General features: G+C 39.8%; 2 protein-coding genes and 9 non-coding genes across 11 annotated transcripts in view; 9 read left to right on the top strand and 2 right to left on the bottom strand.

Annotated features, from left to right (window-relative positions):
* Positions 1-20550, bottom strand: part of LOC108267226 (uncharacterized) — a 128960-nt gene that overhangs the window by 11201 nt on the left and 97209 nt on the right.
* LOC108267231 (T-cell receptor gamma chain C region DFL12) lies at positions 387-8815 on the bottom strand. Its single transcript, XM_053681463.1, has 5 exons — positions 8386-8815; positions 7923-8276; positions 3344-3652; positions 2864-2935; positions 387-968 (listed from the first exon to the last, which is right to left on the bottom strand). The coding sequence occupies exons 1-5, from the start codon at positions 8426-8428 to the stop codon at positions 817-819; spliced, it is 930 nt and encodes a 309-aa protein (XP_053537438.1). The 5' UTR covers positions 8429-8815; the 3' UTR covers positions 387-816.
* Positions 12368-12441, top strand: trnat-agu (transfer RNA threonine (anticodon AGU)). The gene has a single exon. It is a non-coding gene; the product is annotated as a tRNA-Thr (tRNA).
* trnar-ucu (transfer RNA arginine (anticodon UCU)) lies at positions 12715-12804 on the top strand. Its single transcript is given in 2 exon segments — positions 12715-12751; positions 12769-12804. It is a non-coding gene; the product is annotated as a tRNA-Arg (tRNA).
* On the top strand, positions 14351-14424 carry trnat-agu (transfer RNA threonine (anticodon AGU)). Its single transcript has one exon. It is a non-coding gene; the product is annotated as a tRNA-Thr (tRNA).
* Positions 14698-14787, top strand: trnar-ucu (transfer RNA arginine (anticodon UCU)). Its single transcript is given in 2 exon segments — positions 14698-14734; positions 14752-14787. It is a non-coding gene; the product is annotated as a tRNA-Arg (tRNA).
* On the top strand, positions 16334-16407 carry trnat-agu (transfer RNA threonine (anticodon AGU)). The gene has a single exon. It is a non-coding gene; the product is annotated as a tRNA-Thr (tRNA).
* trnar-ucu (transfer RNA arginine (anticodon UCU)) lies at positions 16681-16770 on the top strand. The gene is given in 2 exon segments: positions 16681-16717; positions 16735-16770. It is a non-coding gene; the product is annotated as a tRNA-Arg (tRNA).
* trnat-agu (transfer RNA threonine (anticodon AGU)) lies at positions 18317-18390 on the top strand. The gene has a single exon. It is a non-coding gene; the product is annotated as a tRNA-Thr (tRNA).
* On the top strand, positions 18664-18753 carry trnar-ucu (transfer RNA arginine (anticodon UCU)). Its single transcript is given in 2 exon segments — positions 18664-18700; positions 18718-18753. It is a non-coding gene; the product is annotated as a tRNA-Arg (tRNA).
* trnat-agu (transfer RNA threonine (anticodon AGU)) lies at positions 20300-20373 on the top strand. The gene has a single exon. It is a non-coding gene; the product is annotated as a tRNA-Thr (tRNA).

The following is a 20550-nucleotide window of genomic DNA, read 5'->3' as shown; positions in this document are numbered from 1 at the left end:
AAATAGAAATATTTTTGGAGAAAATGACAAGAGTTTAATTTTTCTGTTAAATACAGTTGAATTCTTGAAAAATAAAAGGTCCCTTACAGTGGTAGCATGTCTATATTTTAAGACATACAAAATGACCAAATATGATATGATATTTTTTTCAGATTTGGCCTTTACAGTTCAGGTGGACAACAAACTAAGCAAGTTGCAGAGTTTTTGCATAAATATGCTAAATTACAGAGCTTTGATCATTGTTCATAAATGAATTTATGAATGAGCTCTTCTTCCAGAAAGTCTTAATATGCTAAATTAGTTCAAATTGAGTCAGTAAGGATGACCATATTTATATTAGTGATTTGTGCTAAGAAATGTAGAAAATTTGAGGCTGAAACAGTTAATGACTTTTTTCCTTTTATTGATCACTATAAAAAAAAAAAACCTGAAAACATTTTATTATTACAGAGGACAAAAACTTCATAAGAAGAGCACTAAAGAAACCAAATACCACAGAATATAGTACAGAGCAGAACGAACTAAAATTTCCATTGACCAAGATTTATGCCTGTTATATCTAATAAAGGACCAGAAAAGGATAATGCTGCCACACAAACAGTCCACAGTGGGGTTTTGTTGTTGTTGTTGTTGTTGTTGTTGTTGTGGTTAATTTACTACTGAAACAACATTGGAGCAGCAATTTAAAAAATTACAAATATGAACAGAATGAGATTATAACAGATGTTTAACAAACTGGATTACTATAAATTTATTATCTTTTAAAATATTTTTTCAAACGAAATGAAATTGTCAGTAACAAGAATAATGACTCGATCAGCGAGCATTTCCTCCGAGCATCTCCTTGTTAGCAGAATTCCTCTTGTACAGTAAGAAAATGACGGTGCAGAAATACAGCAGGTTTTTCACCAGTAGCATCACATATGTCACGCTGAACAAATACAGACTGTGGCTGAGCTTAAACAAATCTGCACAAGAGACACAAGGTAAAAAACAAAGATAGATTTTATACACTCATTGCAATTCTATGTTAATTTTATAACAAGCATTTAACATTGTTAACAAAGAAATTCAGGCTTTTTTATATTATCTTAATTTCTATTAACCAAACATAGCGATATTCATCATTGATACAGATTGAAATAATATCCCGTCTCTTCTACCCATTTAATTGATATACAGTATCTCAAAAAAGTGAGTACACCCCTCACATTTTTGTAAATATTTGATTATATCTTTTCATGTGACAATACTGAAGAAATGACACTTTGCTACAATGTAAAGTAGTGAGTGTACAGCTTGTGTAACAGTGTAAATTTGCTGTCCCCTCAAAATAACTCAACACACAGACATTAATGTCTAAACTGCTGGCAACAAAAGTGAGTACACCCCTAAGTGAAAATGTCCAAACTGGGCCCAATTAGCCATTTTCCCTCCACGGTTTCATGTGACTTGTTAGTATTACAAGGTCTCAGGGGTGAATGGGGAGCAGGTGTGTTAAATTTGGTGTCATCGCTCTCACACTCCCTCATACTGGTCACTGGAAGTTCAACATGGCACCTCATGGCAAAGAACTCTCTGAAGATCTGAAAAACAGAATTGTTGCTCTACATAAAGATGGCCTAGGCTATAAGAAGATTGCCAAGACCCTGACACTGAGCTGCAGCTCGGTGGCCAAGACCATACAGCGGTTTAACAGGACCGGTTCCACTCAGAACAGGCCTCGCCATGGTCGACCAAAGAAGTTGAGTGCACATGCTCAGCGTCATATCCAGAGGTTGTTTTTGGGAAATAGACGTATGAGTGCTGCCAGCATTGCTGCAGAGGTTGAAGGGGTGGGGGGTCAGCCTGTCAGTGCTCAGACCATATGACGCACACTGCATCAAATTGGTCTGCATGGCTGTCGTCTCAGAAGGAAGCCTCTTCTAAAGATGATGCACAAGAATGCCCACAAACAGTTTGCTGAAGACAAGCAGACTAAGGACATGGATTACTAGAACCATGTCCTGTGCTCTGATGAGTCCAAAATAACCTAATTTGTTCAGATGGTGTCAAGTGTGTGTGGCGGCAACCAGGTGAGGAGTACAAAGACAAGTGTGTCTTGCCTACAGTCAAGCATGGTGGTGGGAGTGTCATGGTCTGGGGCTGCATGAGTGTTGCCGGCACTGGGGAGCTACAGTTCACTGAGGGAACCATGAATGCCAAAATGTACTGTGACATACTGAAGCAGAGCATGATCCCCTCCCTTCGGACACTGGGCCGCAAGGCAATATTCCAGCATGATAACGACCCCAAACACACCTCCAAGATGACCACTGCCTTGCTAAAGAAGCTGAGGGTGAAGGTGATGGACTAAACCCTAATGCACATCTGTGGGGCATCCTCAAACGGAAGGTGGAGGAGCACAAGGTCTCTAACATCCACCAGCTCCGTGATGTCTTCATGGAGGAGTGGAAGAGGACTCCAGTGGCAACCTGTGAAGCTCTGGTGAACTCCATGCCCAAGAGGGTTAAGGCAGTGCTGGAAAAGAATGGTGGCCACACAAAATATTGACACTTTGAGCCCGATTTGGACATTTTCACTTAGGGGTGTACTCACTTTTGTTGCCAGTGGTTTAGACATTAATGGCTGTGTTGAGTTATTTTGAGGGGACAGCAAATTTACACTGTTACACAAGCTGTACACTCACTACTTTACATTGTAGCAAAGTGTCATTCTTCAGTGTTGTCACATGAAAAGATATCATCAAATATTTACAAAAATGTGAGGGGTGTACTCACTTTTGTGAGATACTGTAGTTCTTAATTGTAAATCATCACATGTAAACTGTCATTTAATCTTATTTATTTATTTATTTATTTACCAGAAATGAGATTTTCCTCTTGTTGTTCTGTTTGTTGTTCTATGCAGGAGCTTGGTGCAGCAGGTTGCTCATCTAAGGATTGCCAACCAAATATTTTTGTAAAAAGTTCAATATATCATACAAGATCATCCTGATTTTGTCTTTTGTGTCTTTTGTCCTATGTCTGTTCAACTGACAATATTCAAGAGAAATTCTATATAATAATGGAAGAATCTTTGAAATACCTTAAAAATTAATTCATATCCAAATGTGGATGTATTATATAAAATTAGCTGTTTGTAAACATTACAGCCTGTAGAAAAAGGTGCAGATAAATGCAGTAATATGAAAGTGTAGGGGAATATTTAAAATTACAATGAAGTATTTCTGGGAAATAGTTTGTTGGATGCATGTAGCACTGTTATGATTAATGAAAGGTCTTGGAAAGTGACAGTAGTTGTAAAAATGTTGTAATGAACAGAGCAGGTGATTTTGTTGTACCTTTTGGAATGATTCCTATCTTCTCTTCACCTTCATGTTTAACGAAGCATGTGTATTGATATGATGTCACTTTGCTTTGGTCAATAATGAGCATGCTGGTTATTCTGATATTCTGATCCTGACCATCTCTCTGCTCCAACAGCTCATAACCTCCCTCTGATGCTTGCACTTGTCTTCCATTAAGATCCTTCCACGTGAATTTCACCAAGTCTGGGAACATGCCTTGCGCCTGGCACAGCAGTACACTTGTTCCATTCGCCTCGTTGGACACTGGATACACAGATACTGTTGGACTCGTCTTTTCTTTGTCTGGTTAAGAGGACAGACAATGATCTTGTAAATAAGCAATCAGTAACCCAGATGAAACATGCTGAAATTTGTATTTCTTTTTTCACTGGACAAATCTGGCATGCAAAATGGTGAGGAAGGCCTATGCTTTTAATTACAAAAAAAAAGTGAAAATATTGAAACTGCTGGATTCAGCATATGATGCACCTTTTCTCTCTTATAAGGTTTGACATGGAAGAACTAAAAACAGACCTGAGAGCATTCCTTCAGTCTGAATTATACTTTAAATCCATGGTCTTTGACTGCCAGAGGATTGTGGTGGTCATCCGAATGAAAATTTGATTCTGCTACCAGCAAGAAATTTTAATCTTTGTCCTGGATTTGTCCATCATTTCCGAAGTTCGGGAGGTCAGTTTTCCTGCCACGCTGCTCCTGCTCCAGTTCGTCACAACCCCTTTCTCACTATTTACACTTGTGTCTTGTGTATATGTATAAAATATTCCTTATTTTCCTAATGTATCCTAGTGATGTTACTTTGGAGTCTTTTCATGGACTCCCAAGTTTCATAGAGTGCTCTAGTGTGCATGTTCCTTAGCTGGATGTTGGATTTGTCTGCATTACCTAGGCCTGTCTGTGTTCTATTCCTTGTTATAAAAGAAGAATGGTGGATACTTCATTATACATGAATAAAAAAAGCTTGTATAAATACTGTGTATGTTTGTGTCTATTCATCCCAACTCCACATCCGCAGATCCACTATACTTAGTAAGTCATTTTTATTTATTTATTTATTTGTTTAATTGTATTTATTTTATTTCTTTTTTTTTTCTTTTTTTTTCTGGGGGTGGGTGGGGGTATACTTTACTTGTTGAAATTGAATACTTGTAGCCAATTGAATAGTGATTATGTCATTGTAGCCAATTACTATGCTATATATCAACAGAATGGGCTCAGCTTAGCATCTAGTCATTTTAGTTTAACACCCAATCAGGTTAAACACTGTATAAAATACTATCAAAAATCATAATTCAATATGTAATTTGCAGTGACATTCTCATGCTACACAATGTAGTTAATGCTATAGCAATTTGTGTGTGTCTGAAGATGGATAAATAACTGGAATGCAGCGTGGAACATGAATATGTTTCACTATGCTGGAATAAGCAAAGACTCAAATAAAATGAAGCATCTTCTTTCGTTCCATAGAAGACATGAACTCTAATTCATCTCATTTGAAAAAGCATGCCGAGGTTTTGCTAATTTGCTAACATGATGTCTATATTTAGCCCGTTGATGTTTGTGAGTTATACATTTATAAGTTAACTTGTTTTCTTTCTAAATGCCAGGTTAGACTAGCATCCATTTCAGCGGCTCACACAAACTGGCTAGGCAGCAAAGTCAAATTCTAGCGAATGCTAAATATTGTTATCATGTTATTTTACATGATATTTTATTTCTGATAAATTCATTAGCAAACTATGCAATGCTAGTCAAGCATGCATGACCAGTAAAAATACTAGCAAAATGTTTGAAGGATGTTTTCAGGCAGCAAGCTTCCTAGTTACTTTAAAACAAAAATCATCCTCTACCAGTTTTAGATAAGTAATAAATGTTAATTTTCACAAGAAAATGTCAGTAACATAATTTCATCAGTTACAAACCTACTTTTTAATATTTAAGTACATTTTAAAGTAGCAACTTTTTTGACTCGCTCTTAAGTACATTTTTGGCTGGATACAAATTTTGCCACATTATCTATACTTTCATAAAATATCATTTATTTATTATACTTAGTCCCATTAACCCTTTTAAATAATTGTCTCCATATTTTACCTTTTTCTTTTCATTTTTTTAAAGAACATTATAAAAGAGAATCTTATGGTATTATATAAAATCACATTCAGTTTTTTACAACATTGTTTGATATACAAAAAATATTTCTTAATGATTTTATTTACATTTTCTTTGATAATTTCTATGGTGCCATATTGGTTTGAGAGTTCAGCATGTGTCACCTCATATTAATATTCTACTTTAAAATAGGCAAGAAAGACCACATAAAATCCCATACAACTCAGAAAAGCAAAATAACGTGGGTTAGACAGTTAGCTTAGTTAGGTAACTAAATGTCTAATAGTTTTTTTTTTTATGTTAACATTAGATTGATCAGCAATATAAACTTTACATAAAGTCAATAATTTTCACCAAGGAAAATCAAGAAAATTATCTACATATTTAAATTGTGAAATTACATTTGTAACAGCATATGGCAGTATATAAAGGTCACTTCTTGGACCAGAAAAAAAATAGGCTTACCATTATTTTATTTTATTTTATTATTTTTACTCATAATCAAACTAGCAGTGTTAGAAACCTGAATGAATTTGGAGACAGAAAGAGAGAGTGTAGAAGACTTTAGATCAAAGAATTTCCGTTTCATATAACTACTGTCATTTTTCTGCCCAATTTTAAAAAATAATTTCAGAAACAATTATACACAGTTGACAGACAATGAAAAAAGACTTTCTTCCTACCTGTTACGTAAAGTCTTGTCCCTGAGCCGAAGACTTTCACTGCACACAGTGTGACATTCAGTCATAAAAACATGTGCACTGATCTTCATGGAGCCAGATCCAGCATAGATGCAGATCCTTTAGTGTCAATATCCATAAAGAATTTATTCTGGCAGAAAACAAGTGATCAACTTTGAATTCCAGCTTTACTTATAAAGTCATTAATCCAGAGTATGAAAATAATAGAAATGAAATGACAATAAGTCTGTCATGAGCTCACCACAATGATTCCTTTGCTGTTAACATGACTTCTTTTTTATGTTAACTGAAATTCATACCAGAGAATGCTGAGGGGTGTGAGATGCCTTGCATTTCCTTTTTTTTAATTATTATTTTTTATTATTTTTTTTTTATAAATATAGATAATATATAGATGTTATCAGCTTGCACAAGAGTTTTATTTGAGGTTTGACACCCACAATTTTAAAAATGTAGTTTTGAAGCAGAAAATTATCATGTCTGACAGTGGTCTTACTCCCTTTGGTGAAAGTGATGTGGTTAGTATGTTTAAACACTCCACAGCAAGGAAAAGTCCTGGCCCTGAAAATATAAGTAGTCGCCTGCTTATCTCTTTTGCAGAGCAACTAGGCCCTATATGTTGTTATATCTTCCGGCTGTCCCTTCTACAGTTTTTCAAGTACCCAAACATAGCCATCCCCAAACACTAAATGATTTTAGGCTTGTTGCCTGACTTCCTTAGTCATGAAGTGTAACAAAAGTGAAAAAGTGAAAGTGAAAGTGAAAAAAGAGCTCCTCATGAAACAGAAAATCTCCTTGACCCATTACAATTTGCTTATAGGACTAAGACCCCACATTTTAGTAGACAAGCTCTTAAATTTTGGCCTTGACTTTAGTATAGTGGGCTGGATTCTTGATTTTTTAACTAATAGAGTAAAGGTGAATGAATGAGTCTCTGAAGAGATGTCATTATCCACAGGGTCTCCTCAGGGGTGTGTTCTCTCACCACTTCTCTATATTCTTTACAGTGACAATTGTCACAGTCAGCATGATAACAAACATATTTTAAAATTTGCAGATGATACTGCTATTTTCAGTCTCCTCCTCGGAGTACTACTATTAAGGGGCAGGTGGTTGAAGTTGTCGAATCATACAAGTACCTTGGTAGCCTGATTGGCAATAAGTTGATTTTTAACTTTTACACACTTTATAAAAATGATCAGCAACGACTATTTTGCCTACATAAAATGTCAACATTTTATGTTGATAAGACCTTGATGACCCGATTTTTTTTTTTTTTTTTACAAATCCTACATTGAGTCTGTATTAACATTTTTTGTAATATGCTGGTATGGCAATCTCAGTGTCAAGGCAAAAATTGCTTTGTCTAAAATAGTGAAGGTCAGCAGTAAAATCCTAGGTGCCCAGCAAAGGATTCTCACTGATTTGTTTCAGTGTTCTACCTTCTGGCTCCTGGTTTCGATTCCCCCCTGTAAAGAGCAATAGATATTGATTTATTCCTACTGCCATTTCCCTTATTAATTCCGGTAAGGGGGATGGTTTAGGTTAGCTTTGTTAGTATAATAGTGATGTTTTTCCTCTTAATGATGTTAATATTACATTGTCTTGTTTGTATGTATGTCTTGCCATAAAACCAATTGCCCCTTGGGGACAAATAACATGGAAGTGAAGTGAAGATACCAGAATATAAAAAATCTAAATACATTTGGTGCAATAGAGTTACTGTTGTGGTTGTGTACCATCTGGGTTTTTGTACAGACTGTGAATATTTAAAGTCACTGTGGCATCTCTCTTCCAGCTGGCGCAGTAATAAACTGCTGAGTGACTTTTCTTCAGTTTTGCTATCTTTAGATCAAAATTATCTGACTGTGTCCTCACATCGAAATCATTTACTTCAAGGTGGTTATCACGAATAACTGGGCTATTTTTTTTTACATATAGGATCCTTGTGAGAGCTTCACCATCTTTCTTTTGGTACCAGTGGACATAATCTGTTGTTAATTCCGTTACTTTGCAGCTGATATACACACTTTTGCCCTCTCCTTTTGTCATGGAAAGATCCTTTTGCTCCACTGTCACTCCCAGAACAGCTTCTGTAATCAAAATTAATCCATAAAACAGCCATTCTTGTATTATGTGTTAATTTTTTTTTTACTCTTACATTCTCTTTTTATATTTTTAATGTTGTGATCTGATACTTACCTGTGAGCAAAGAGAAGATAACAGTATATATGCCTATAGACATTTTTATTTTGTTTCAGTTCAACACTTTTTATTGCACCTTTTGCATTAATGCTAGTTTAGAACATGAGTCTTTCCTTTATAAAGTAATGATGTCATTTCCTGGGGTGGGGATTCGCCACTTTGTCAGCGAGCACTAACACAATATCAACAAGAATGCAGGACATTCACTATCACTGTGGTAGCTTGACTCCCAGCTGGCACAGTAATAAACCGCTGAGTGACTTTTCTTCAATTTTGATATCATTACATCATAATTACCAGAATTTTCCCTCACATCAAAGTCCTTTGCTTCAGGATAGTTAGTATCTTGAACAGGTGGGCTATCTTTTTTGACATGTAGGATCCTTGTGAGAGCTTTGTCGTCCTTCTTTTGGTACCAGTGTAAATAAGTGGTGGACAAATCGTTCACTTTGCAACAGTTCTGTCCACTTCTTTTGTCATGGAGAGATCTTTTTGTCTGAGTTTCACTCCCAGACAAATTTATACAACAGCTATTCTAGTATTTTGTTGTCTTTTCTTGTTTCTATATTTCATTCATATTTTAATTAGTCTAATATGATTCTTACCTGTGACCAAAAGGAAGAGAACAGCATTTATGGCTATAAACATTTTGATTGGGATGTAAAAATAAAGCAATAATAATAATAATAATAATAATAATAATAATAATAATAATAATAATAACAATAATTAACTATGCTCTTATTTTAGCACACTGTATTGCACCCGGTTTTGCATTAATGCTAATTTAGAATACGAGTCTTTCATTTATAAAGTAATGATGTCATTTCCTGGGGTGTCAGCTAGTATTAACCCAGACTTGTATTTTGTAACCCAGGTGTATTTGTTATTTTGTCATGTATTGGATTTAGTACGGTGGCAAAACAAGAGAAGTGCAAAACAAAACACAAATATGAAAACAAAATAACAATTCTGAAAACAAAACAACAAATTATAAACACATTAACAAATCCAACAAAGCGGAAAAGGTATGTATATTTTGTTAATGAATTACTTACCACTGATTGGACGACACATCTGTCAATCAAGTTATACAGGAAGTACAACAGGCTGCGCCAGTACTGGAAAGTCATGAGTAATGAGTCATGTGCATGAGTTAATATGTTTTGTCCGTACTGTGGTTAAGATAAAAATGTAACAAATCTACGTCGTGTCCTCTGATCTGTCCGCTGTGGGTTAAGTTCTTGCAGCAGCCACATAACATCATCACGTGTTTCACGCAAATTGTTTCTGCTAAAGCACTAACCGCATGAACCAGCCAAATAACTGTGCTGGTCCACACAGCTCTGCTCTTATAGCATTCCTTACTTCATTTAATGGAAATAATTTTTCCTCTAAACAGACCTGCATCCTTTATGTTTGTTTTTAAAGCGCGCACTCTAATCTTTATGTCTTGGTATATTAACAGGACATCCAAAATCACAGCATGTGAATGTTCATCAAAGTAGTGCTTAATAAATTCCATTTTATCATTTCTTGCCAATATAAACTTTTATTTTCCAACATTTTGAAGTTTCTCTATGGACAAAAATGGTTTAAAGTAAACACAAGAGTCCACTAATGTACAAGAAACAAAAGGTGTTTCCAATTTCTTGCTTCCTGTATATATTGATTGACAGATTGAAAAAGGTAAACAGGGCAATGGTAAAATACGACAACTGTTTGCCTGTTGGCCTGGGGTTGGATCTGAACTGTGGTGGCCACCCTGTCAGCCACTGGCTCCCTCTCATAGTACGCGATGAATGGTGAAACAGGTTTGTTTGACAGGCTGGTCCTCTCCCAAAAAAACTTTAAGGCCGGGGTGAATTCAGAACTCCCGAACACCGTTATTGATAGTCACACTAACTGAGACAGGCTATTTAGTCCACTGGATCCTGTGAGCCAGGACAACACCAGCCACTGCTTCTCATCGGATTTGAGGTCCTCCAGGCTAGCAAAATATAGCTGGCTTTGTAACAGAAAAATTTGCAGATAAACTGAAAAACCATCATACGGAACCGAGGGATTCATAAAAGTCCATTGGGGAAAAAAGGACAGAATTAAATGCTGGTACAAACATCTCAACATGATGCTCTCTTCACTTTCCTGCTGCATCCATGGTGTAGGCGAAGTATTCTGTCATGTAATGGGTTTAGGAAGATGAATGTAAATGCAGTTAAAGCTTTTATTTAAGAGACTATGCCAAATCAAAAGACAATATACATGGTCAGAAAAAGGCAATAATAATGCGAAAACATGTGCAAAATGGAGACATTATTCTGAACAAAGGGGTTGGGCGAGCCCTCTTTCGAGGCTCACCTAGCTACTTCATCAGCAAGTGAATTACCACTGGCCTGTTCTGTGTTAGAGGAGTCAAGCCTGTCAGGAAAGAGCGAAGCTTCTAAAAGACCAGAGACGAGCGTTGTATACAATATGGGTTTACCTTCAGTGGCACAAAAACCATGAGGATACCATATATTACCATATCATGCCATATCATGTGCGACACCAAAAGCATAATGCGAATCAGTGTAAATAGTAACAGTCTTAACCTTTAAGAGATAACAATCACGGGCATGAGCAACGAGTTCTGCAGCCTGAGCAGAATTAAAGGGGACAGAGTGAGCCACATGAACAATATTTGGTAATGAACAGAGGAGACACATATAAATGATGAGTCATTAGGTTTAGAACACGATCCATTGACGTATACCTTGTTTCCTGCCTTCAGAGGATGCTGTGACATATCAGAGACAAGTGATGAGGAGCTCCAACCAACCAAGCTTTAGGTGCGAGCTCCTCCGAGTAGGCATGTAGAAGTCTGTGGAGCAAGACTGCAGGGCTGTTACCAGTGGTTACAGATTTAATAGTGAGGTTGTGTGTGGCGCAAAGGATAGCTTCATATCCTTTTCTACGCTGAGCAGTCATGTGCTGTGTACATTATGACACAAGCTAGAGACCATCAGAATTGAAACACAGACATCATGCCTGAAATTTATCAGTAGATATATATCTTGACCTATGTTTGTGGTTTATCATAGGTTGAGGATCCTAGCAAGCCTCAAATCAGTGGTAGGAGCGGCATTCAGACACAAACAACATATATGCATCTGTATAGGATGCCTATGTCTAGGCTACTTTAGATTGAGCTAAGCTCCTCAAAGGAAGATGTCCAGGAACAGGGTTGGTGATGACTAGGCTATCTTTTTCTGAATCTGACACCACAGAATGTGCATTGCATGGCTTGGTGAGTGGATGCCTTATATCTGAGAAGAATTCCATGGTGAGGAATCCTGTTGAATATGGCAATTCCCGACTCTCAATCTTAGATATTCCAAACATGTTCCACATGTTTCTACTCATTTGGCCAAAATGAAGCTGAAGCTGTGCTAAATTTAAGTTCCTAAAAATAACATATATGCATCTGCCAAAGCAGCACCTGTGTAGGATGCATATGCCTATTCTAGATTCTCGGCTTTCAACATAAAAACACCTGTGTGATAAACAAGTGTAGGAAAGCATTATGCCCTAGCTGAATTTGGAAGAACCTGAGCTGAAACACCGTGGCGGCCTTTTGGTGTTGGCTCTGCGGTGCAGGGACTAGTGCATTGGACTTCTCGGTTTAGCATTGGAGCAATTCAAAGGTTGTAGGTTCAAGTTCCACAAGAGTCCTTTGCTTTCATGTGGCTGTTTTTTCTCTGTAGGACGCCTATGTCTAGGCTACTTTAGATGGAGCTAAGCTCTTCAAAGGAAGATCTCCAGGAACAACGTTGGTGGCCACTGGTCTAGGCTGTCTTTTCCTGAACCTGACACTACAGAATGTGCATTGCATATCTGGTTGAGTAGATGCCTTAATATGTCATCTAAGTCTGCATGCCATTAAATCTTAGCTTGACTAAGAGTCGACATTCAGCTTAGGATGGTTTATTCTGAGGTGGGTGGTGCTGTGGCTTAGTTGGTTAAAGTGCCTGTCTAGTAAACAGGAGATCCTGGGTTCAAATCCCAGCAGTACCTGCTGCAGGTCTCTTTTCTTGTTGCAAGAGCCATGCCTACTATCCCTTTGTTACAGGCAAGATAAAACACCAGCAAGCCTAGATTGGTTGAGCCAGAGCTATTTGCTTTCAGACATGTGTTGCAGCATGTAGAGTCTGTGCTATCAACAGTAAAACTCCTGTTTATTAAAGAAGTACAGGAAAGCACAATGCCGTCCCTGAATTTGGAAGGAACCCAGATGAAGTTTCTGCTACTGGACTGAGCAGCTACTGGACTGAGCAGCCCAGTAGCTTTGGCTCTGTGGCGCAATGGATAGCGTGTTGGACTTCTAGGCTCAGTAGTGGAGCAATTCAAAGGTTGTGGGTTCGAGTCCCACCAGAGTCGTCTGCTTTCATGTGGGTGTTGCTTGTTAGATTTTTCTGCGTAGGACGCCTATGTCTAGGCTACTTTAGACGGAGCTAAGTTGCAGCTCTGATTGTTATTCAGGATAGATAAGGCATGATGAGATGTGTGCAATGTGAGTGGGTGTGAAAGAACCAGTTTTTCAGTGTCAATGACCATGAGAGCAGATGCAGCAATAGCCCTTAATCAGGCAGGCATACCTTGTACTGCAGGTTCTATGGATTTGGAAAGATATGCTACCAGGCGATAGCTACCAACATGTTCCTGGGCCCGGACCCCCGCTGCAGTGCTTCCATCCTTGGAAGTATACAGGTGGAATGGAGATGAGTAGTCTGGGATTCCCAGAGCCAGGGCTGAGCTTAATGCCTGATAACAGAATGAGTGTTAGAGTCCATTTAAAGAGTTTACTCTACAAGATAAAAAGAGAAGAATAAGAACCGAGAGAGAGAGTGAGGGCGAAAGGCAGGGTGATTAGGACTGCTCAAAACAGCACATGCCATGAACGCAAAACAACTTGGTTCCGGTACATTATGACACAAGCTAGAGACCATCAGAATTGAAACACAGACATCATGCCTGAAATTTATCAGTAGATATATATCTTGACCTATGTTTGTGGTTTATCATAGGTTGAGGATCCTAGCAAGCCTCAAATCAGTGGTAGGAGCGGCATTCAGACACAAACAACATATATGCATCTGTATAGGATGCCTATGTCTAGGCTACTTTAGATTGAGCTAAGCTCCTCAAAGGAAGATGTCCAGGAACAGGGTTGGTGATGACTAGGCTATCTTTTTCTGAATCTGACACCACAGAATGTGCATTGCATGGCTTGGTGAGTGGATGCCTTATATCTGAGAAGAATTCCATGGTGAGGAATCCTGTTGAATATGGCAATTCCCGACTCTCAATCTTAGATATTCCAAACATGTTCCACATGTTTCTACTCATTTGGCCAAAATGAAGCTGAAGCTGTGCTAAATTTAAGTTCCTAAAAATAACATATATGCATCTGCCAAAGCAGCACCTGTGTAGGATGCATATGCCTATTCTAGATTCTCGGCTTTCAACATAAAAACACCTGTGTGATAAACAAGTGTAGGAAAGCATTATGCCCTAGCTGAATTTGGAAGAACCTGAGCTGAAACACCGTGGCGGCCTTTTGGTGTTGGCTCTGCGGTGCAGGGACTAGTGCATTGGACTTCTCGGTTTAGCATTGGAGCAATTCAAAGGTTGTAGGTTCAAGTTCCACAAGAGTCCTTTGCTTTCATGTGGCTGTTTTTTCTCTGTAGGACGCCTATGTCTAGGCTACTTTAGATGGAGCTAAGCTCTTCAAAGGAAGATCTCCAGGAACAACGTTGGTGGCCACTGGTCTAGGCTGTCTTTTCCTGAACCTGACACTACAGAATGTGCATTGCATATCTGGTTGAGTAGATGCCTTAATATGTCATCTAAGTCTGCATGCCATTAAATCTTAGCTTGACTAAGAGTCGACATTCAGCTTAGGATGGTTTCTTCTGAGGTGGGTGGTGCTGTGGCTTAGTTGGTTAAAGTGCCTGTCTAGTAAACAGGAGATCCTGGGTTCAAATCCCAGCAGTACCTGCTGCAGGTCTCTTTTCTTGTTGCAAGAGCCATGCCTACTATCCCTTTGTTACAGGCAAGATAAAACACCAGCAAGCCTAGATTGGTTGAGCCAGAGCTATTTGCTTTCAGACATGTGTTGCAGCATGTAGAGTCTGTGCTATCAACAGTAAAACTCCTGTTTATTAAAGAAGTACAGGAAAGCACAATGCCGTCCCTGAATTTGGAAGGAACCCAGATGAAGTTTCTGCTACTGGACTGAGCAGCTACTGGACTGAGCAGCCCAGTAACTTTGGCTCTGTGGCGCAATGGATAGCGTGTTGGACTTCTAGGCTCAGTAGTGGAGCAATTCAAAGGTTGTGGGTTCGAGTCCCACCAGAGTCGTCTGCTTTCATGTGGGTGTTGCTTGTTAGATTTTTCTGCGTAGGACGCCTATGTCTAGGCTACTTTAGACGGAGCTAAGTTGCAGCTCTGATTGTTATTCAGGATAGATAAGGCATGATGAGATGTGTGCAATGTGAGTGGGTGTGAAAGAACCAGTTTTTCAGTGTCAATGACCATGAGAGCAGATGCAGCAATAGCCCTTAATCAGGCAGGCATACCTTGTACTGCAGGTTCTATGGATTTGGAAAGATATGCTACCAGGCGATAGCTACCAACATGTTCCTGGGCCCGGACCCCCGCTGCAGTGCTTCCATCCTTGGAAGTATACAGGTGGAATGGAGATGAGTAGTCTGGGATTCCCAGAGCCAGGGCTGAGCTTAATGCCTGATAACAGAATGAGTGTTAGAGTCCATTTAAAGAGTTTACTCTACAAGATAAAAAGAGAAGAATAAGAACCGAGAGAGAGAGTGAGGGCGAAAGGCAGGGTGATTAGGACTGCTCAAAACAGCACATGCCATGAACGCAAAACAACTTGGTTCCGGTACATTATGACACAAGCTAGAGACCATCAGAATTGAAACACAGACATCATGCCTGAAATTTATCAGTAGATATATATCTTGACCTATGTTTGTGGTTTATCATAGGTTGAGGATCCTAGCAAGCCTCAAATCAGTGGTAGGAGCGGCATTCAGACACAAACAACATATATGCATCTGTATAGGATGCCTATGTCTAGGCTACTTTAGATTGAGCTAAGCTCCTCAAAGGAAGATGTCCAGGAACAGGGTTGGTGATGACTAGGCTATCTTTTTCTGAATCTGACACCACAGAATGTGCATTGCATGGCTTGGTGAGTGGATGCCTTATATCTGAGAAGAATTCCATGGTGAGGAATCCTGTTGAATATGGCAATTCCCGACTCTCAATCTTAGATATTCCAAACATGTTCCACATGTTTCTACTCATTTGGCCAAAATGAAGCTGAAGCTGTGCTAAATTTAAGTTCCTAAAAATAACATATATGCATCTGCCAAAGCAGCATCTGTGTAGGATGCATATGCCTATTCTAGATTCTCGGCTTTCAACATAAAAACACCTGTGTGATAAACAAGTGTAGGAAAGCATTATGCCCTAGCTGAATTTGGAAGAACCTGAGCTGAAACACCGTGGCAGCCTTTTGGTGTTGGCTCTGCGGTGCAGGGACTAGTGCATTGGACTTCTCGGTTTAGCATTGGAGCAATTCAAAGGTTGTAGGTTCAAGTTCCACAAGAGTCCTTTGCTTTCATGTGGCTGTTTTTTCTCTGTAGGACGCCTATGTCTAGGCTACTTTAGATGGAGCTAAGCTCTTCAAAGGAAGATCTCCAGGAACAACGTTGGTGGCCACTGGTCTAGGCTGTCTTTTCCTGAACCTGACACTACAGAATGTGCATTGCATATCTGGTTGAGTAGATGCCTTAATATGTCATCTAAGTCTGCATGCCATTAAATCTTAGCTTGACTAAGAGTCGACATTCAGCTTAGGATGGTTTATTCTGAGGTGGGTGGTGCTGTGGCTTAGTTGGTTAAAGTGCCTGTCTAGTAAACAGGAGATCCTGGATTCAAATCCCAGCAGTACCTGCTGCAGGTCTCTTTTCTTGTTGCAAGAGCCATGCCTACTATCCCTTTGTTACAGGCAAGATAAAACACCAGCAAGCCTAGATTGGTTGAGCCAGAGCTATTTGCTTTCAGACATGTGTTGCAGCATGTAGAGTCTGTGCTATCAACAGTAAAACTCCTGTTTATTAAAGAAGTACAGGAAAGCACAATGCCGTCCCTGAATTTGGAAGGAACCCAGATGAAGTTTCTGCTACTGGACTGAGCAGCTACTGGATTGAGCAGCCCAGTAGCTTTGGCTCTGTGGCGCAATGGATAGCGTGTTGGACTTCTAGGCTCAGTAGTGGAGCAATTCAAAGGTTGTGGGTTCGAGTCCCACCAGAGTCGTCTGCTTTCATGTGGGTGTTGCTTGTTAGATTTTTCTGCGTAGGACGCCTATGTCTAGGCTACTTTAGACGGAGCTAAGTTGCAGCTCTGATTGTTATTCAGGATAGATAAGGCATGATGAGATTTGTGCAATGTGAGTGGGTGTGAAAGAACCAGTTTTTCAGTGTCAATGACCATGAGAGCAGATGCAGCAATAGCCCTTAATCAGGCAGGCATACCTTGTACTGCAGGTTCTATGGATTTGGAAAGATATGCTACCAGGCGATAGCTACCAACATGTTCCTGGGCCCGGACCCCCGCTGCAGTGCTTCCATCCTTGGAAATATACAGGTGGAATGGAGATGAGTAGTCTGGGATTCCCAGAGCCAGGGCTGAGCTTACTGCCTGATAACAGAATGAGTGTTAGAGTCCATTTAAAGAGTTTACTCTACAAGATAAAAAGAGAAGAATAAGAACCGAGAGAGAGAATGAGGGCGAAAGGCAGGGTGATTAGGACTGCTCAAAACAGCACATGCCATGAACGCAAAACAACTAGGTTCCGGTACATTATGACACAAGCTAGAGACCATCAGAATTGAAACACAGACATCATGCCTGAAATTTATCAGTAGATATATATCTTGACCTATGTTTGTGGTTTATCATAGGTTGAGGATCCTAGCAAGCCTCAAATCAGTGGTAGGAGCGGCATTCAGACACAAACAACATATATGCATCTGTGTAGGATCCCTATGTCTAGGCTACTTTAGATTGAGCTAAGCTCCTCAAAGGAAGATGTCCAGGAACAGGGTTGGTGATGACTAGGCTATCTTTTTCTGAATCTGACACCACAGAATGTGCATTGCATGGCTTGGTGAGTGGATGCCTTATATCTGAGAAGAATTCCATGGTGAGGAATCCTGTTGAATATGGCAATTCCCGACTCTCAATCTTAGATATTCCAAACATGTTCCACATGTTTCTACTCATTTGGCCAAAATGAAGCTGAAGCTGTGCTAAATTTAAGTTCCTAAAAATAACATATATGCATCTGCCAAAGCAGCATCTGTGTAGGATGCATATGCCTATTCTAGATTCTCGGCTTTCAACATAAAAACACCTGTGTGATAAACAAGTGTAGGAAAGCATTATGCCCTAGCTGAATTTGGAAGAACCTGAGCTGAAACACCGTGGCGGCCTTTTGGTGTTGGCTCTGCGGTGCAGGGACTAGTGCATTGGACTTCTCGGTTTAGCATTGGAGCAATTCAAAGGTTGTAGGTTCAAGTTCCACAAGAGTCCTTTGCTTTCATGTGGCTGTTTTTTCTCTGTAGGACGCCTATGTCTAGGCTACTTTAGATGGAGCTAAGCTCTTCAAAGGAAGATCTCCAGGAACAACGTTGGTGGCCACTGGTCTAGGCTGTCTTTTCCTGAACCTGACACTACAGAATGTGCATTGCATAGCTGGTTGAGTAGATGCCTTAATATGTCATCTAAGTCTGCATGCCATTAAATCTTAGCTTGACTAAGAGTCGACATTCAGTTTAGGAAGGTTTATTCTGGGGTGGGTGGTGCTGTGGCTTAGTTGGTTAAAGTGCCTGTCTAGTAAACAGGAGATCCTGGGTTCAAATCCCAGCAGTACCTGCTGCAGGTCTCTTTTCTTGTTGCAAGAGCCATGCCTACTATCCCTTTGTTACAGGCAAGATAAAACACCAGCAAGCCTAGATTGGTTGAGCCAGAGCTATTTGCTTTCAGACATGTGTTGCAGCATGTAGAGTCTGTGCTATCAACAGTAAAACTCCTGTTTATTAAAGAAGTACAGGAAAGCACAATGCCGTCCCTGAATTTGGAAGGAACCCAGATGAAGTTTCTGCTACTGGACTGAGCAGCTACTGGACTGAGCAGCCCAGTAGCTTTGGCTCTGTGGCGCAATGGATAGCGTGTTGGACTTCTAGGCTCAGTAGTGGAGCAATTCAAAGGTTGTGGGTTCAAGTCCCACCAGAGTCGTCTGCTTTCATGTGGGTGTTGCTTGTTAGATTTTTCTGCGTAGGACGCCTATGTCTAGGCTACTTTAGACGGAGCTAAGTTGCAGCTCTGATTGTTATTCAGGATAGATAAGGCATGATGAGATGTGTGCAATGTGAGTGGGTGTGAAAGAACCAGTTTTTCAGTGTCAATGACCATGAGAGCAGATGCAGCAATAACCCTTAATCAGGCAGGCATACCTTGTACTGCAGGTTCTAAAGATTTGGAAAGATATGCTACCAGGCGATAGCTACCAACATGTTCCTGGGCCCGGACCCCCGCTGCAGTGCTTCCATCCTTGGAAGTATACAGGTGGAATGGAGATGAGTAGTCTGGGATTCCCAGAGCCAGGGCTGAGCTTAATGCCTGATAACAGAATGAGTGTTAGAGTCCATTTAAAGAGTTTACTCTACAAGATAAAAAGAGAAGAATAAGAACCGAGAGAGAGAGTGAGGGCGAAAGGCAGGGTGATTAGGACTGCTCAAAACAGCACATGCCATGAACGCAAAACAACTTGGTTCCGGTACATTATGACACAAGCTAGAGACCATCAGAATTGAAACACAGACATCATGCCTGAAATTTATCAGTAGATATATATCTTGACCTATGTTTGTGGTTTATCATAGGTTGAGGATCCTAGCAAGCCTCAAATCAGTGGTAGGAGCGGCATTCAGACACAAACAACATATATGCATCTGCGTAGGATCCCTATGTCTAGGCTACTTTAGATTGAGCTAAGCTCCTCAAAGGAAGATGTCCAGGAACAGGGTTGGTGATGACTAGGCTATCTTTTTCTGAATCTGACACCACAGAATGTGCATTGCATGGCTTGGTGAGTGGATGCCTTATATCTGAGAAGAATTCCATGGTGAGGAATCCTGTTGAATATGGCAATTCCCGACTCTCAATCTTAGATATTCCAAACATGTTCCACATGTTTCTACTCATTTGGCCAAAATGAAGCTGAAGCTGTGCTAAATTTAAGTTCCTAAAAATAACATATATGCATCTGCCAAAGCAGCATCTGTGTAGGATGCATATGCCTATTCTAGATTCTCGGCTTTCAACATAAAAACACCTGTGTGATAAACAAGTGTAGGAAAGCATTATGCCCTAGCTGAATTTGGAAGAACCTGAGCTGAAACACCGTGGCGGCCTTTTGGTGTTGGCTCTGCGGTGCAGGGACTAGTGCATTGGACTTCTCGGTTTAGCATTGGAGCAATTCAAAGGTTGTAGGTTCAAGTTCCACAAGAGTCCTTTGCTTTCATGTGGCTGTTTTTTCTCTGTAGGACGCCTATGTCTAGGCTACTTTAGATTGAGCTAAGCTCTTCAAAGGAAGATCTCCAGGAACAACGTTGGTGGCCACTGGTCTAGGCTGTCTTTTCCTGAACCTGACACTACAGAATGTGCATTGCATATCTGGTTGAGTAGATGCCTTAATATGTCATCTAAGTCTGCATGCCATTAAATCTTAGCTTGACTAAGAGTCGACATTCAGCTTAGGATGGTTTATTCTGAGGTGGGTGGTGCTGTGGCTTAGTTGGTTAAAGTGCCTGTCTAGTAAACAGGAGATCCTGGGTTCAAATCCCAGCAGTACCTGCTGCAGGTCTCTTTTCTTGTTGCAAGAGCCATGCCTACTATCCCTTTGTTACAGGCAAGATAAAACACCAGCAAGCCTAGATTGGTTGAGCCAGAGCTATTTGCTTTCAGACATGTGTTGCAGCATGTAGAGTCTGTGCTATCAACAGTAAAACTCCTGTTTATTAAAGAAGTACA

This window comes from Ictalurus punctatus, chromosome 7, assembly GCF_001660625.3.
Source record: "Ictalurus punctatus breed USDA103 chromosome 7, Coco_2.0, whole genome shotgun sequence".
Lineage (NCBI taxonomy): Eukaryota > Metazoa > Chordata > Actinopteri > Siluriformes > Ictaluridae > Ictalurus > Ictalurus punctatus.
The sequence above is the reverse complement of the archived record's forward strand: the minus strand, read 5'-3'. Positions and strand labels throughout refer to the sequence as shown.